Source organism: Hipposideros armiger, unplaced genomic scaffold (genome assembly GCF_001890085.2).
Source record: "Hipposideros armiger isolate ML-2016 unplaced genomic scaffold, ASM189008v1 scaffold_111, whole genome shotgun sequence".
NCBI lineage: Eukaryota > Metazoa > Chordata > Mammalia > Chiroptera > Hipposideridae > Hipposideros > Hipposideros armiger.
Window position 1 is genome coordinate 1,447,401 of NW_017731461.1, and position 16,910 is coordinate 1,464,310.

Consider the following 16,910-nt stretch of genomic DNA (forward strand, 5'->3'; position numbering starts at 1 on the left):
CTGGGCAGGGGTGGGCAGCGGTGAGCAGGGCAGGACTAGGCAGGGGTGGGCAGGACTGGGCAGGGGTGGGCAGGACTGGGCAGGGGTGGGCAGGACTGGGCAGGGCAGGGCCACGCTTTCTAGAAAGGGTCTGGAGGGGAGGCCTTAGTGGGCAGGCGGGCCCTCCTCACCAGGGCGTAGAGATCGTTCCGCAGCAGGGCCCGGTTGTGGTTGATCTCCCGCTGCAGGATGATAAGCAGGAAGAGCAGTCCCAGCAGGATGTACCCCAGGTTGCTGAGGATGTTGTTGAACGCGCTAGAAGGGGCGGCACAGGACACACTGCTCGGCCTCATACCCCAGCCTCTGCCCCACCCGAGGGGGTCATCTGCAGGGCTCCTGCCCCCTTCCCAGGTTCACCCTTTGCCTGGGAAAAGTGCCTCCCCAGACTATCCCCACCTGAGGTTGCCCAGCGGGTGGGCACAGAGGAAGTTGTAGTAGCAGATGTCCTGATTCCCCGTGACATTCACCACCTGCAGCAGGGAGTGGGAGCAGGAAGGGCGCTGCTAAAACACCAAACTCAGCCTCCTGCCCAGGTGCAGGGAAGCCAGGCCCCAGCCCACACCACTCCAGCCTGTCCCCTTCTGCCACAGACAGGAAGCGCCACCACAGCCAGCGTGTGTGTGCACATGTACACCAGGTAAGTCCTCCTTTTGGCACAGTCACCCCTCACTGGGTGTGGCTAAAAACCCTGGGGTGTGACCCAGTACAGAGAAAAGGGAAGGGAAACCTAGACTTACAAAGTCACAGGACTTTTGTTTCATGAATGCCCATAAGAACCTGGGAAAGGTTCCACCACTGATACTGTGCCATCTCCATTTTGCAAATCAATAAACTGATGCTCAGGGAGGTTACGTAACTTGCTCAAGGTTATCCAGCTCCTAAGGCAGAGTTGGGATTTGAACCCAGGTCCTGTGACCTCAAATCTGTGCTTGCTCCAGAGCCCCAGGCTGGAAGGCTCTACACTTGGAGCAGTGTCCCAGACTGGGGGGAAGGGGAGCCCGCAGTTCTGGGAGGGCGCTCAGCACAGGCTCAGGGGATCCTGCCCCCACCTGCTCACCGTCTGGTAGGTGATCACCAGCTGTACCACAGGAAGCGCATAGAAGACGGCGATGGTGGCGATGTTCCTGAGGAGTGAGAGGGCAATGGCTAGGTGGCAGGATCCGAGAAATGGCCACACCACCTGCCAATCACAGAAAGCCCCACCCACCCCATCCACTCACCAAAAGTAAATCTGGTACTTTTTCCGCAGAACGCGTTTGTCCTTGCGTGCCAGGTCGGCCACATAGAGGTATTGCTGGAGAGAAGCTGGAGTGAGCCCCCTTTTCAACTGCCTGGGAGAGGCCCCTCTCACCCAGGTGAAAGGAGCACAAGATGGGCCATTGTGCCAGGACCAGTGGGCAGGGTTCTCGGCCATTCCAGTGCTGCTGGCCCATCAGCCCAGAAGGGCTGGGAGTTCAGTCGGTTCCCCTGGAATCTGTCCTGCCCCCGTTGAGCTCTTTTTCACCCCAGGGGGAGATATACTAGGGCTTGAACACAGAATCCCCCTTCCTTGGGGAACCCATGACCAGGGCCGGCCCACAAGGTGTCAGACCTTGGTGCGAATGACATTCTTGTCCGATTCGATATCGGTCAATGTGTCATAATCATCCTCCTCCACAGAGCTCATGGAGTCCAGTCGTGGCCGCGTGCCCACAGGATCAAGGGAGCGGTCTGAGGAAGGCGGGAGGGAAAGGTTGCCCAGTGAGCACAGAGCTCAAGGTCTGTGTCCACCCACCTGAGGCAACTGTCACAATTACTAGGCAGTGGGAAGAGGCAAACTGTGGGCTCAGAGCAGGGGTGGAGGTCGGCTCAGGCCCTGGAGGTAGGTATCAAGTGCACCTAAGTCCTTGAGGGGAGCCAGGGTGAACTCTGCAAAGAGGCCACCAAACAGGGACTGCTCCAGCCCTGGCCCCCCTTGCTGAGCTAAGGCTCCAGGCCAGGACACTGAGCAGACCCGGGGCCGCAGACTCAAGCAGCAGGACTGAATTTGGCAGAAGTCATGCTGATTAGAAGGTACCCAGCCGTGGGGGTATCCGAGAAGACACTGCCTTGGCCCCTACTGGGTAATAAAGACCCAGTGGGCCCTGGGGTGCAGGCAAGGCTGAGAGGCTGCTTCTAGGAAGAGCACCTGCTGCATTAGCCTGTTCTTTTCTTGTGCCTTCAGAAGCTTCCTCCTGTGACCTTGTCTGACCCCAGAGGGCAGGACATGACACCGCTGCCCATGAGCCCTACCCCAGTAGGCCAGGGGGTGAGGGTGCTGGTAAGCATAACAGCAAACCAGAACATCTGGCCCAGGGGTAGCTGGGGTGCCAGCCCAGCAGCATCAGACACCAGTGCCTGCTTATCGCAAAATACACAAGAGCTGGCAATTATTGGCATTAGATGGGGAAGCCATGCACAAAGCAGCTTTCTGGCCCTGGAGCCTACCAGCTCCAGTCAACCACCCTGGCAGAAGCTGATTGGCAGAGCAGCGCCCCCCCCTCCCCACATCTACCCATGGCAATGCACAGCTGCCGCATCTGGCCAAAGGGGAGGCGCCGCTTGAACTGGTCGTGCCCTTCAAAGGAAAGGGAAAGTTACCAGGGAAATGGGCCCAAGGAGGAAAGACCGAGGGAAGAGGGGTGCGGGAGACAGCAGGCCCTTCCCTGTCCCAGCGTCTGGCAGAAGAGGCAACCGCCCACCATTAGGTTTCACCCAGCCAGCACCAGCCCTGCACCACACCGCTCAGCCTACCTGGCCCACTCACCCTGGTAACTGTAGGAGAGATCCCCGGTGCCCACACTGTCAATCAGACCCTCGGTGGATCCGGAACAGTTCTCTGCAGAAAGATAAGTGGTGAGGACAGACCTCAGGGAAGGGAATGCTGGACCCGTCCCCAAAGGGCTCTGAGGAGGCTGGCTGCCAATGTGCCACCTTGAAGGTGGCAGCCTCAGGAGACTAGGTTGTGAGTGGGCCAGCACAACCTCTGGCACTGACACATACCAAAGGAGCCATAGTTGTAACCCTCATAAGGGGAGCTGCCAGGGTAGGAGTCAGCCAGGACCCGAGGGTGACCTGCAATGAGAAGTCAAGGTCCCCTTAGCCCTGGGAGTAGAGAGAGGCTAAAAGCCAGGGAGAATAGAGAAGGAAGAATCCAGACAAAGAAGAGCGACACAGAGGGGCCATGGCAGCAGCAAAGAATAAACACCCATCCCAGCAAACACAGCTCACTCCCACCACTACCACCTGCCTCGACCTCCCTCCCATGTGTGCCCCCAGTGGAAACACTCGCCACCTTTCGTCCTCCCTGAAGAGAGAGAAAGGTCAAGGAATTGATGCATCTAAATTACCAGCAGCAAGAACAGACAGCACTGGCCTGCCCAGGTCCCACCCCTCTCCCCCCAACTCTGGACTCCAGCTCCTCTGCCCACAGCACCTGGAGCTTACCAAGGAGAGAAGCTGAGAGAGAAGGTCCCAAGTAGGAGGGATGATAGAAAGAGAGGGAGGGATGGAAGAAAGGGAGAGAGAATGAAAGGTTAACAACCCCAGAGACTGTGCGCCCCATCATCTGAGTCAGGCAGACAAGTGTAGCTAGACCCAGGGAACGAGTCAAGTGGCAGCCTTTCAGGTGGGCATGTTAGGAACGGACGGGCACAATATCCTAGCCCCATGTCCATCTGCAGTGTTACTCCCAATATGAATACACAGAAGCCCCCAGACAGCCTCCTCCAACCCCCAAGGGAACCATCCACCACTATCCCCTCCAAAAGGCAACGCAAACCCTCCCCGCCCACCCAGGCCCTCTGCAGATACCGCTTTCTGAGCAGATTCGGTCCACAGCCACCAGAAGGGTCTTCTTCCTCTGCCTGCAGGGACAGAAGCCAGAGGCAAGCCAGAGGGGCTTGCTGGGCTGGCCTGCTTTCCACCCTCTCCACCCCATAACCATGTCCTTCAGCCATGATCCTAGGGTGCCTCCCACGCTGGGAAGCAATGTGAGGTCTCCCTGCTTGGGAAGGTTGAGGAAAGATGTTGGTTTCCAGAGGAGAGGCCTGTGGACCACAGACCCTAACAGAGGCCTGCTTTCCTCTGCCCTGTGGATGGTGTGGGAGATTACACTGGACCAGCTCAGATCCTGCCAGGCCATCTCCCCCACATCTCCTGCCCAACCTACCCCAGAACAGGGGAGGGCCCAGCAGTTCCACCTTACCTCCAGTTCTCCCAACAGGCCAGGAGGATGGTCAGCAGGTAGAAGGAGAGAAATATGCCCAGACAAAAGAGCATCCCTCCCACATAGGCCTCAGCTGTGGGGAAGGAAGCAGGAAGGTGAACAGACCAATCATGGCACATAGGGCCCAGCCGAATCCCTCACCACTGCTTCCCTCAAATGTAATGACCCAGCCAGCGTGAACAGCTGGCCATTCCCAAATATGCCAAACTGTGACAGAATTCGTGTCTGCGCTCATGTTGCTCCCTCTTTGAGAACTCGCTCCTCTACTTCGTCCTCAAAAACTCCATCTTGACTTAACCTTCAAAACACAGCTCAGGGACTTTGTTCTCTAGGAAGCCTTCCCAGTGACCTGTCCTTTGCTCCTGACAGCTCTCAGCACAGCAACAGGCTCCTGTCCCTCTAGACAGGCGCTCCTTAAGGACTGCAGCCGAAGTACAGTACCTGGCACACAGAAGGTGCTCAATAAATATTTACTAAATAAAGAATCCATATAGGAGAGGCACTTCTTTGCCCTCCCATCACAGTCTCTTCTTTTCACCTTATACTTTCCAGTTTACAAAGGGTTCCATTCCATCTTTCAGTAAATATTTATTGAGCGTGACTACGGGCCAGGTACTTTTCTACTAATTTTGTGCTAAACCTCACAACTTAGTGGGACTAATGGGACAGATCCTATTATTCCTGTTATAGAGATGGGGAAACTGGCTCGATGAGATGACACTGCTCCTAAGTGTCATAGAGAAAACTAGAACTCAGGACCTCATTCTTTAGTCATGGACTCTCTGTACCAAGTTATAGTGGGACTCACCTCCTAGCCCTCCCATTGTGAAGCCTACCGAGAACACACCCCTTTCCTACCCTGTCAGCCTGCTTGAGTAGGTCTTCATCACACTTCTTGCCCCAGGTCTGAGAGGAACAGCCAGAGGCCAGTCCATCCCCACTACACCACCCATACTCACATGTAACTGCACGAGATACCAGCACTGACAGGGTTTTCTGGCGGTGCCCTTGATCAACCGGTTCATCTAGAAGTAAAATGTCAAATTGGCAAACAAATGACTGCCTGGAGCTTGGCTACAGTGGGGGGGACCAGGCCTGGGAATGTCTAGGGCCAAAAACTCCATCATATCCACCCATCGGTCATGCAGGCTCTTCTACTTTCTAGAGTAACCAAGACCCTCCCATCCCCAGCCAGGACCGGGGCACAAAATTACCTTCTACAAAAGGGTAGAAAGGCAAGGAACCCCCACAGGCCTGGTCTTCTGTCTTCACAACCACCACCACATAGAAGCTGTTGCTGGGGAAGTCTTTGCGCTGCAGGATGATGATGATGATGATGATCACCACCACCACCACCACCATCACCACCACCACCACCACCACCACCATCACCACCACCACCACCACCACCACCATTATTATACCATCAATCGTCATCATCATCACCATCCTTTGCTGAATACCTACTTTGGGCCAGACATTATGCTGAACTATTTACACATTATTTTACTTAGACCTCCCAAAGATCCTTATGAGATCAGTACTATCATTATCCCTGTTGGACAGTTTCAAAAGTTAGCTTAGGGTCACACTGCCAGTTAAGTGGTAAAGCCAGGATTATCCGACTCCAGAGCCCAAACCCTCAACCTACACTGAGGCGAGGTGACCAAACGTGTGTGTGCCCCACCATCACGGAACCCATGGGTGCTATATTACAGGTTGGGCATCAGCCAGAAGAAAAAGTGGAAGGACCACGTTGCCTCCATCAGTTGCATGACTGAATGTTGTGAGGTAAGCACATGCCCCCCCCCCCCGCTCCAAGCACAGATTTGAGCCTTCGCTGAGACCAGGCATAAAGCCTCAGCCAGGACCCCTTTCCTCTCCTTGTTGTCATTACAGTGAANCCCCCCCGCCCCGCTCCAAGCACAGATTTGAGCCTTCGCTGAGACCAGGCATAAAGCCTCAGCCAGGACCCCTTTCCTCTCCTTGTTGTCATTACAGTGAATGAAGTAGATATGACAGCCAGAAAGGGTATGCTGCTCTTTCCTGTCCCCAAAGGCTACTGGGATTATGATTCACCCTCACATACATCAGGGGACCCAAAGTCCCAGGGACTGATGAGCTAAGACTCAGTCTTGTGGGTAGGGGAGGAACGGAGCAGGGGAAAAGGAGCAGAGGTTTAGAAAGCTAATCACTGGCTACATCTCCCACATGCCCATGTGCATTTCCTACCTGCACAGTGATGGCTGCCTTCTTGGTCATAGTCTGGTACATGCCGATGAAGGCTACATTGTTGTCTAGGTCGTAGACAGGGCACTACAGGGGAGGAGGGAAAAGGTAAATGCAGGGACCTGGGGTCTGCCTCCTCTCTTTAGAAGCCCTGCTACCCGCTGGTGGAGTGTAAAAGGACAGGATACTTACCAGGACATCCTGAATAGAAATGACTGAGCAGGGGAAGGCCTTGCTGGAGGTCACTTTGACAATCACCGAGTCCACTCCCTCTGGGAACTCATACTTGAAGTACTGAGAGCAGAGGGAGGGTGGCAGGGAGAGCCCTGTCTCATGAGGATGCTCTCTCTGCCCCTCTAGAAGGGAACAGTGTGAATTCTCTCAGGGTTGGGGCAATGGAGGCTCTATAGGACAGAAGGTCTGAAATATAAGTAGCCCCGTTTTTTGTCTACTACTCCCCTTGACCTCAGCTGGGCACTCAGGACAGTGCTCGAGAGGCAAGTAGGAAAGATGGCAGCACTTCCCATGTTATCTGCCCATTACTACCTTGGAGCCAGAGCCTCTGTTTCCAGAGTCCCTCCAGGGATAGAACTTGAAACTCATGGCAAAGACCACCACCGACTCCCACTCCCATGTTCAAGTTCACCATTTCTCTTCTTGAGGGGTAATCAATAGGGGGATCTTACCTGAGGCTGGGCGGCTGTGGTATTGAAGCTAAACTGCTCCCCAGTCCTATAGGACAGAGAAGAGCCCCCCACGGTCACTCCCAGAGCTTGGGAAGGAGGCCAGTCCCACGGTCTCCTAACTGTCCCCTGCAGACCTGAGCACAAAGTCATCTATTCGGTTGACCTGGAGCTGGTATGTGGTGTTCACTGGTGACAGGGTGGACACATCCACGTAGAAGAACTGGACCTCAGACTCATTCTTAGTGGGGGGCTGACACAGCGTTCGTTCCACCTTTTGGTAGAGGTACTTGCGCTGATACCTATGGCATGAAGCAGAGAGTCGAGATGTGACTATTGTTCCAACCAGCATGTCACTTCCGGGGAGCAAGGCCCCAGTTCCTCCACTCTGGTCTCTACCACCCTCCTACCCGTACCCCCATAGGCTGACAGATTCCAGGCTGGCTGGCTTGGCCTTCATGCCACTGATCAACCTCTTGGTTCTGGGGATGGGGAGGAGAAACAGAGGGGCTCCTGGGTGGTCTGAGGCCCCAGATAGGGACCTGGGTAAGGCTCTGGGCAAGGCCTGGCCTCGGCCTACCCCTTCCCTGATCCCCAGGTCCTACTCACAGCCCTCGCAGGATTAGGGGCACCTGGAAGGACACCACAGCCTCCTTCTGGCGGACCACGAACAGCAAGGGAGCCCCCTTCTGCTTGTTCAGTACATTCACAGACACACGCACGCCTTCTGTCTGCAGAATGAGATGAAAATGCCCCTCAGTTAAGCCCGTGGTGACTCTCCCTCTGCCACCTGGGACACAAGGCTCTAGAGACTGAGAGCCCTGCCCCCTTTTATGCCAACCACTTTGTTCTTTCTCCATCCTGGTCAGGCTGGGAAGCTATCCATGCCCCTTCTGCCAGGGCAGTCCCCAGTTTCCAGAAGGGACTACTGCTGACTTACAGGAGACTTCTTGGAAGAGGCTGGCTCCTAGAGGGCAGGTGCCAGCAGAACAACAGGACCCAAGCAACTGCAGGGCCTCACTTCCTGACAGGAAACACAGCGGAAATCTCAGGCCTCTCTAGGAAACCCCCTTCCTATCTGTGTTAATGGGATGCACACACCTGCACACATGTGCACATACACACACACACAGACACAGGAGAGCAAAAAATGCTCCTCAGCTTTCTTCCTTGTGAGCCGAAAGCTCCTATTTAAGAACTAATCTGGGGGCTGGGTGGTAGACACACAGGGACTGTTGAGAGCTAAGAAAGCCAGACTATCCCTAGCTCTCACCAAGGGATAGGGCTGTGAAGTCACTTCACATCTCTTAGCCTCAGTTTCCCTCTCTACATGCTATGGAGGGAAGTATATAAAACAGCAGGAGGTTAAAGAAAAAACAAAACTACAGAAATCCTGTGAATCTTGTTATTGGGCTGCTGAAACCTGAGCCCTAGGGCAGCATTTCCCAGAGATGGAGAGGTCACAGCTCTCAGGGTGGCCCCAGATATGGGGAAAAAGGGAAGAAACTACTCTAACCAGGAGATCAAGCTTTAGAGAACCAGGCACTGAAGGCAGATCCTGGCCTGTCATAGAAACCAAATTCCTCCCCATCCTGAAAAAGAAATTAGATTCCCATTCTCAACTCCCCTGCTTCTCAGTCAATCCAGTCATGGCGAGAGCTGGGCAGGACACCATACAACCAGGCTACAAGAATTCTCCAAATTTCAGCTCTCGACTTCCAGAACCTAGCTATGCCCATGTTCAACTCATGGCTAAGGAAGAAACGAAAGTGAAGTCAAGGTGCGGTAGATTCTCCACAATAGACAAACTCCCTCTCGCCTCCCGGCCAACTTGGAGCTAACCTCCTCTAGGCCACCTTCAACTCACAAGGCCAGCTGGCTTTCTCGGGCTGGAAGAGGGCTGGGAAGCAGTTCCAGCAGCCTGGGAAGTCCAGCCTTCATCTCCCCCGGGAGTCTCAGCTAGAAGTGGCCTGGGCAGAGCCTTTCAGCTACAGTCTGTCTCATCCCCCTGGGGTTTTCTGGGCCAAGGCCGGTACCAAGCCTGCTTCCTCTGTCACCCAGACCCCGCACAGCTACCAGATTCTGGTTGTGGCAAGGCAATAGGTCAGTCCTGCTCAGCCCACATCTGGTAGAAAGGAGGGAGTCAAAGAGAAGATGGGAATAAGACAGCTTCAGAACCCGTCCAGTGGGAGCTTCAGACAAACAATGGTGGCAAAGGAGGAGGACTGGTCAAGAGGGTCCAGCGTGGGTCTGGGAAACGGGACCCCAGTGGGGCCTCTGTTCCTATCGGACTGACAGCATGGCCGAGCCCTGTCTGCTCACCCACTCACCACCAGTCCCCAGCCCAGCCCTATGCCTCACCCGGTTCCGGGTCACTGTATGGTTGAAGGTGTAGATGTTGACCAGCTCGCTGTTGACCTGATCCACGTAGAGGCGTTCAAACTCGGCGTCTTTCTGCGAGACATTCTTGGGCCCCAGAAGCCCCAGATGGCTCTCGACCGAGGCCACCAGGAGCGCCACGAAGAGCAAGCCCAGAGCGGACATGGCCCTGGCAGGGCGGCAGTGGCGGCGGCAGAGGTGGTGGCGGCGGCAGAGACAGGCAACAGGACACCTCCGGGACAGGTTGAGGCTCCGGCCGCAGCTTCCAGCATCTCACCAGGACCAGAACTTTAACCCCGGCCTGAGATTAGGAAACGTCCCCTCCCTGGAACTGCAGAGACGCTCCCAGAGGCCCGGGAGGGAAGGAGGCAGCGGGGAGGGGGAGGGGAGAGTGTGGGGTACCGGCTACAGGAAGGGGTCCCAGCTCACCAGGGGTTGAGCACGGCCCGGAGACCCTGCGGCCGCCCGCCAGGGCGGTGAGTGAGGAAGCAGCTGGTTGCTGGGAGCCTGGAGACGCCGGGAAAGGGGAGGGAGGGAGGGTGCGGAAGCCCGCGGCCGGGCGGCCGCGAAGGGAGGAGCGTCTGAGGGTGAGGGACGTGATAGTTGGTAGACACCGGACGCCGCGCGGCCCGGCGAGTTTTTCTGGGATGCGGGCCCTTTAAGGGCAGGCAGGCGCAGCGGCTCTGGCTCTCGGAACTCGGGAAAGTGTGCGGCGCCGCGAAGCGGTAAACAGCGGGGCGGCCAGCCCGCCGGCTGACGTCAGCAGAAACTGACACAGATTTAAAGGGCCAGGTTCCGTATTGGGCCTTAAAGGGGCCGCATTCTCCAGAGGGAAGCCTTCAACTCTTATCCCTCTACTGCCTCCTCTTTCGTTATCTTGCCCCTCTCTGGAAGCTCACTTTAGAATAGATGGATATTTTCGTGAAGGATCTCCAAGTGTTGGATTCTTGTTAACTAATTCTTCTCTTCGCTCAAACTTAGGGATGGGACTCCCGCCAGTTCCACGCCCACTGCTATTAACACTAACATCCTCCACCCCTGGGCCATTTTTTTTCTCTTGGGATCTTAAGAAACTAAGAATTAGGAAATAGGATGGTCACACTGCCTCCCTGCCAGCTGAGGAGTAGCTGAAGCTGAACTGCAGGTGGAACCCCTGGTGCATTCTCACTTCCCACTGCAACGGCCACACAGCTTCAGAGAAGCCTTAAAGCTTGCGGGGCTTTTTCCTCTTCTCTCAGAGGCAGCTACAAAGCTCATGAAAGATAGTGATTTTCAGTGTAAATTTAAAAAAACCTTTTCTACAAATTATTTTGGCACCGTGTTTTCAAAAAGCTTACAGGGCTTTATACTCTTTGACCCAGTAACTCCACCTCTAGGACTCTATCCTAAGGAAATACAGATAAAAATGTGTGGGCAGCTATCCTTATCACTGTGATATTTATAATATAAAGCATAAAGAAAACAGCTTAAATGTCCATAATGAGGAAGTGGTTAAATGCACTATTACCACGAAGCCATCAAAAACGATGCTTGAGACTTTAAGGGACATGTAAGCAGAGAATTCACAATGTCACACTACATAAATACTTTGGTTTCCAATTACATAGACATGCATTTAAAAATTGCATTTTTATTTATTTATTGAAAAAAAATCATAAATATTTAGTAATGATTACCTTTGAATTACATACAGGTGGTTTTTAAAATAACATATCTTTTTTCCCTTAATTCCAAAAGTATAGAAAAGTACCCCCCAAAAGGAAAAAATCGCTGTATTGTGGATAGTTTTTAATTTTTTTATACCTTTTAAAAATTTATAAATTTTATACAATGAACATGAATTTCTTTTACAAGACAAGTTAGATATTGTACAAGACAAATTGGATATGTTTAAAGAAAAAGAAGTGTACAATGTCCACCTCCATCAGACACCCTGATGAAGCCACCTGGGCCAGTGGCTTGTTAGAGTTCTCTCACAAGATTCCAGCAGCCTCAGCCCCTGCCCTGCCTTACTACCCGGGCATTGTTTCAAAGAGAACTATTTTACCTTATGACCAATTACAAATATTTATTCGTTTCTGCAATAAATATTTAACAGGCACCTACTATGTGCCAGGTACTGTTGTATTTATACTAGGCAAATGGTGAGTGGGAGAATTAGATCTGGCCCCTGTCCAAGCATTCATACTTGAGGATGAAGACCAGCAGCAAGCTGCAGCGGCTGGGGAACCCTAGAAAGTCAGATCAAAAGAGAACCTTAACAGACTCCTGAGCCAAACCCTCATTTTACAGATAGATAGAGTGAAGCCCAGAAAAGGTCAGCTCATAAACAGCTCACTAGACTCAAGTCTCCTGAGCTTTGGTCCAGTACTTTTTCCAGCACATCTAGACAAACCTGAAGCAGAGGACCCTCAGGATAACAGGAAGTACCTAGTTTGGAGAGTCAATACAGGATTTCCATGTTGCAAATGGACTTCACTTGCTCCCTCATTGTGACCCCCTCCTCTTCTTGCCAGTAAATCTAGAATTCTAAGAAATACTCACACCCTGAGCTTGAGCTCCCACTTACCCTGATGTGATGTAACTGGCCTACCATGTGCCAGGAACTTTCCTGGGAGTTGTGAGAGCCACAAGTTAAGGCTCATAGAGTCTACTATAGGCTGCTTGGTGCTATGACTGAATTGAATAAGCCCAGCATGCAGTTGGGGAGTCCAGGGAGAAGCATTTCAAGTCTCTTAGTCTTTGGGACAAAATGTGCCTCTAGGCCTGTTTAAAATGCACATCCAGACACTACTTACAGCTATTGAATCACAGTCTGGGAGGTGGAGCCTAGGAATCTGCATTTTAGCAAGCACTCCAGAAGTTTGCTATGGACAATGAATTTTGAGAACCACTGCTTTGGGGCCAACAAACAAGAACTATCAATATTTCTGTTTGCTTCCTTTCTCTTGGCAATATCTTGGGAGAAATCTATTCAAATAAACCCAGAAGGGATCCTTCCCTTTTGCAAGTCCTCAAAGGCTTAACCTTTGAATCCTCAGCACCATGAGTGTTCAGACAGGATAGGAGGGCAGCAGCCCCAGATCTTTGAGCTGCTCTCAGGTCAGCAGACCTTTCCTCAGCTTTGCTGCCTCACCACCCCAGGGAGGGAACAGTACAACTCAGTTGTGAATAGGCTCCTTTCTTAGGTCTGGCAGCCCTGAGAGGAGAGAAGGCCTTTTTGTTGTCTGCAGCAGTCAGCATAAAAGAAGGGCAGTGCTGGGTCTCAAAGCCAGACTCCTGAGTGCAAAGAGATGTCAAGGTTTCAGGGTAGCCCCCTCAGCTCTCTGCACAAGCTACTGCATTCTCCCCATATTATATAAAAATCCCAACCTCAGCCTTGGTGATGAAGGGGGCAGGGTGGGGTCATGAGGCTCAGATGACTTCCTTCTATTCCCTGTGGGCCACCCTTCAGAGTCTGAGTACAGAAAGGACCTAGGAAATGGGACCATTCAGCAGGCAGCTGACAAGGTTTCCAGCATTTCATGGTTCCAGCTCCTTTTTAAGCCGCGGGATCTTCGAGATTTGGAGCAAGAGGACAGGAGGACAGGAGGACAGGAAGGAAGCTTCCGCTGGCTCAGAGGTATTGTTAAAATGACCTTAATACTGCAAGAGCAGGATACTGTAAGAATCACAGTGGGGCCGGCCGAGTGGCGCGATGGTTCAGAACTGGCTTGGGACGCCAGAGAGCCCCGGTTCCGATCCCACATATGAGGGCCAGTGACACTGCCCTCTACAGCTAAGAAGCTGAACAACAGCTCAACCTGGAGCTGGGCTGCCTGAGTCGCTGGCGTCGGTGTAGGCTGCAGCCCCTGTGGCAGTGGGTTGCCATAGGCTACTGTATGTAGCCAGCAGCCAGCAGCCGCTGTGAGCAGCCGTCCAGAAGCCGGTGACTGATCTGCTTCGCCCGGGAAGAGCACAATGACGGTGCCAGCTTGGGCCAGTGAAGCAACGTCCTCCACAACTAGACTGAAAAACAAAACGACAGCAACTTGTCTGTTCCCCTTCCCTCAATTCCCCAGCACTGTTTCCATCCCCCCAATTCCCCAAAAAAAAAAAAAAAAAAAGAATCACAGTGAATGGATTAGCTGACTCCCATCAACTAATATAGAAGCCTGGGGGTAAAGAAGTGGCCATGCCTGTGGGTGGGGGGCAGAATCAAATCAGACTTTAGAATTAAGTAATGCTGTAACTTCAACCCAGAAAAAAAGGTTGCAAAACCAACCCTTCTGAAGGAAATGGACTTGAAGTTTCGTTTTCACTGTGACCATAAAAAGGGCTCAGTGTTATGTACATGGAGCTCAAATAGAATTGTCCCAGACATAGGCAGTCCCAGCAGCAAGAGTACAGCACTACTATCATGCAAGTTCTGTTTTTTCCCAGGGCTGTCCTTGTGTCTGGCTATCTCTCCTTCAAGGACTGTGAAAACTGGATGCATATAGATTGGCAATCAGCTAAAGATACAGCATTCTCTGTCATTCTGGGGATAAGGTCTCAAAACTGTCGCATGGCTTCACGGTATTATGGAAAAAGCAAGGACTTTGATGTCAGAAAGTTGTAGGTCTAAAGCTCTACATTGTGACCTTAGGCAAATTAAACTTTCTGAGCCTTCAGGGGCCATGTCTCACCTCCATTGTCCTATTTGCCTCACAGCTAGAGCTCAGCGTGGGCTTGGCTGCCTTCATCATCCTGAAATGTCTAAAGAGTAGGAGAGGAGTCAAGAGAAAGCTGCATTGACTAAGTGGGCAGGACTTTCTGCCAGAGATAGATCAGCCACTTTCCATTTCCTAATCCTGCACTTGCACTATTTATACTGGGAAATGTGTGCAATACATTCAGGCCCTGGGTCTGCTTCCCTGTGGCCACGTGATGGAAACATCAGAGCTTTCCAGGAAATGAGCCTGGTCATCAGGTTGCTGAAAACAAGCAGATAAATAATTGATCAACTCAAATCTGTGTCTCCAGAGATCACTGATAAAAATGAGCCAGCCAGCCTCCTATTTCAAGCAAGCCTGGGTCTCGGCTGAGAAATCAGAAGATGCTACTGAAGAGCCTTTTACTCCCCTTTGGCTGTATCTAAAGATCATGTGCAGCTACCCAGTCCTTATTCCAAGTTGTTCTCAATTATAGGAAGGGTGTGTGTCGTCGTCGTCGTCCCCCCCCCCCCCCTTTACACTCCAGCTGAGATACAGGCCACATCCTGTAGTTTCTTATGTTACTTCACTGGTCCTCAGAGCTTTCACAAAGGTGATTTTCTCATTCACAGTACCTTTGGTCCTTGAGCTAGCCTAGCTTTTTCTTTTAGCTTCATTTCGCCTATAAAAATTATCTTTATTAGGGCTGGCCAAGTGACTCAGCTGATTAAGAGCTCGCTCGCTCAAGAGTGCGAGCTCTGAGCAACAGCAGTTCGATTCCCGGCCCACGCTGAGCTGCCACTGAGCAGCCAACAGGTGGCAGGATTGCTCAGCTAAAATAAACAAATAAAAATTAAAAAAATAAAAATTATCTTTATTAATTCCATCTAGTTCTAATCAAACAATTCCAGAAAATGTCTCAAAAATTTTTGTAATAGGTATGTACTGCATGTTTTTGTTGTTCTTGTTCATTTTGTTTGCTCTTATTCATCACTAGCAAGAATAATGTTTATTGTTTCTCACGAGCAGCAGCGTGGTACTACTGAAAGAACAGGAATTGTAGTCAGATTTATATTCCACTTTAAATTCTGAAATTTACTGGCTAGAAGACCATGAACAAATTACTCAACCTTCTGTTTATTCATTCTTTTATTTATTCAGTGCCTAGTTTGTACTAGTCACTAAGATAGGTGCTGGGAACACATTCTCTGTTCTTATGGAATTCATAATCTAGCAGTGTAGACAAATAGGTAAGCATATATTACAGAGTAAGTGCAATGATAAAAGATTTACACTGGGTATTATGGGAACTCAGAGATGAGAGACCTAGTACAGACCAGAGCTAGAAACAGAAATCAGAAAACACTCCAGGAGGCATCCCTGAGGGATTCTTAAAAGTAGGAGCAGGAACATATTCCAGGGGCAGGAACATTCCAGATATTCTCAACTAGGGGCCAAGGCATAGACTCAAAGTTCAATGCTATTGTCATGAAAATTCAAAGTAAGGGGTGTGTAGATATGAACTGAAGAGGGCCACATCATGGAGAGGACTGGATGTTACATTTAATACTTTGGATTATTAGAGATTATCAGTGAGTATGCTAAAGTACACTAGTGTGTCATGAATTCTTTACAAGTGGGCTGTAAAAGCTTGATCAGTGTGTAAAATATGTATTTTCTTATTGTTTCAGGTGTACAAAACAATGTAACAGACATTTCACCCCTCAGTGATAACCCCCTCCCCCAATCTATTGCCCTCTGACATCGTATATATTACAATTCCATTGACTCTATTCCCTATACTATACTCCATATCCCATGACTACATATATATACATGTGTATATAAACATATATATACACTATATATATGTTAAATTATAGTTGACATACAATATTATTCAGCTTCAGCTTCAGGTGTTCAGTGCAGTGGTCAGGCATCTACACCACCCATGAAGTGGTCTCCCTAATAAGACATGTGCCCATCTGACACCCTACAAAATCTTTACGATATTATTACATTCCTCTTTCATTTTATAGGCTGGGAGATTATAAATGAATAGAGTAGTATTTTCTATCCAATTATTTTTCCTGGCCTGTTTCAATGTTCCAAAGTTTAATTAACAGAACAGGGAAGTGACCCTGAACTGAACTCAACACTTTGAAATATGTATTTTTATAGCGTTTTTTTGCTATGTATTTTTTTATGTAATGATTTAAGCTAAAATAAGCCAGCAAATAAGCAAAAGGCAAGAGGTATAGCATAAAGTCAGGCCAAAGAAAGACTATGTGTTTAGCAAAACATTTCAGATCTTTCCTTCATGGCTATGTAACAATATGTAGCGGAGTTAAGATTTCAGCCTTGCCGTGGCTGGAGGAAAGTAGCAGATGGGAGTCTTCTTGCCAGTTTTCCCCCAACTAGATGCAGTGAGGGAACTTTCCCTTCTACCACACTGCTGTCTCTTCCACTTCTCTTGGGCCATGGAAGAGGTTCACATGCAAGGGTTAGGGGTCAACAAAGCCTCGGGCCCCGACTGCTTTAACCCCTGCTTTGTGATCTAAACAGAAACTGCAAGCAGCTGACAAAGGCCTCTAGGGTAGGGGTGGGGTGGGGAGGAGCTTGGTGTGATTAGATACGCAGGAAGAGCAACTAGAAAAATAA

The 16,910-nt window shown here is 50.9% G+C and overlaps 1 protein-coding gene across 5 annotated transcripts in view; it reads right to left on the reverse strand.

The window, feature by feature from the left end:
• The window catches only part of SIDT2 (SID1 transmembrane family member 2), a 16,684-nt gene extending 6,328 nt beyond the window's left edge, over positions 1-10,356 (reverse strand). Inside the window, exons 1-19 of one of the 5 annotated variants that reach the window (XM_019647400.1) lie at positions 9,559-10,356; positions 7,807-7,928; positions 7,335-7,499; positions 7,201-7,246; positions 6,707-6,808; positions 6,518-6,601; positions 5,500-5,599; positions 5,245-5,310; positions 4,265-4,358; positions 3,871-3,923; positions 3,505-3,516; positions 3,061-3,132; positions 2,825-2,896; positions 2,573-2,635; positions 1,631-1,749; positions 1,260-1,333; positions 1,097-1,163; positions 436-509; positions 171-294 (exon numbers count right to left, since the gene is read on the reverse strand). In XM_019647400.1, the coding sequence (XP_019502945.1) occupies positions 171-294; positions 436-509; positions 1,097-1,163; positions 1,260-1,333; positions 1,631-1,749; positions 2,573-2,635; positions 2,825-2,896; positions 3,061-3,132; positions 3,505-3,516; positions 3,871-3,923; positions 4,265-4,358; positions 5,245-5,310; positions 5,500-5,599; positions 6,518-6,601; positions 6,707-6,808; positions 7,201-7,246; positions 7,335-7,499; positions 7,807-7,928; positions 9,559-9,741 (1,692 nt within the window). In that variant the 5' untranslated portion in view covers positions 9,742-10,356. Of the gene's footprint in view, positions 1-170; positions 295-435; positions 510-1,096; positions 1,164-1,259; positions 1,334-1,630; positions 1,750-2,572; positions 2,636-2,811; positions 2,897-3,060; positions 3,133-3,504; positions 3,517-3,870; positions 3,924-4,264; positions 4,359-5,244; positions 5,311-5,499; positions 5,600-6,517; positions 6,602-6,706; positions 6,809-7,200; positions 7,247-7,334; positions 7,500-7,806; positions 7,929-9,558 lie in introns of those variants that run through there. The other 4 variants (XM_019647401.1, XM_019647402.1, XM_019647403.1 and 1 more) reach the window with 4 other exon arrangements.
• Positions 10,357-16,910: the final 6,554 nt, after the last annotated feature.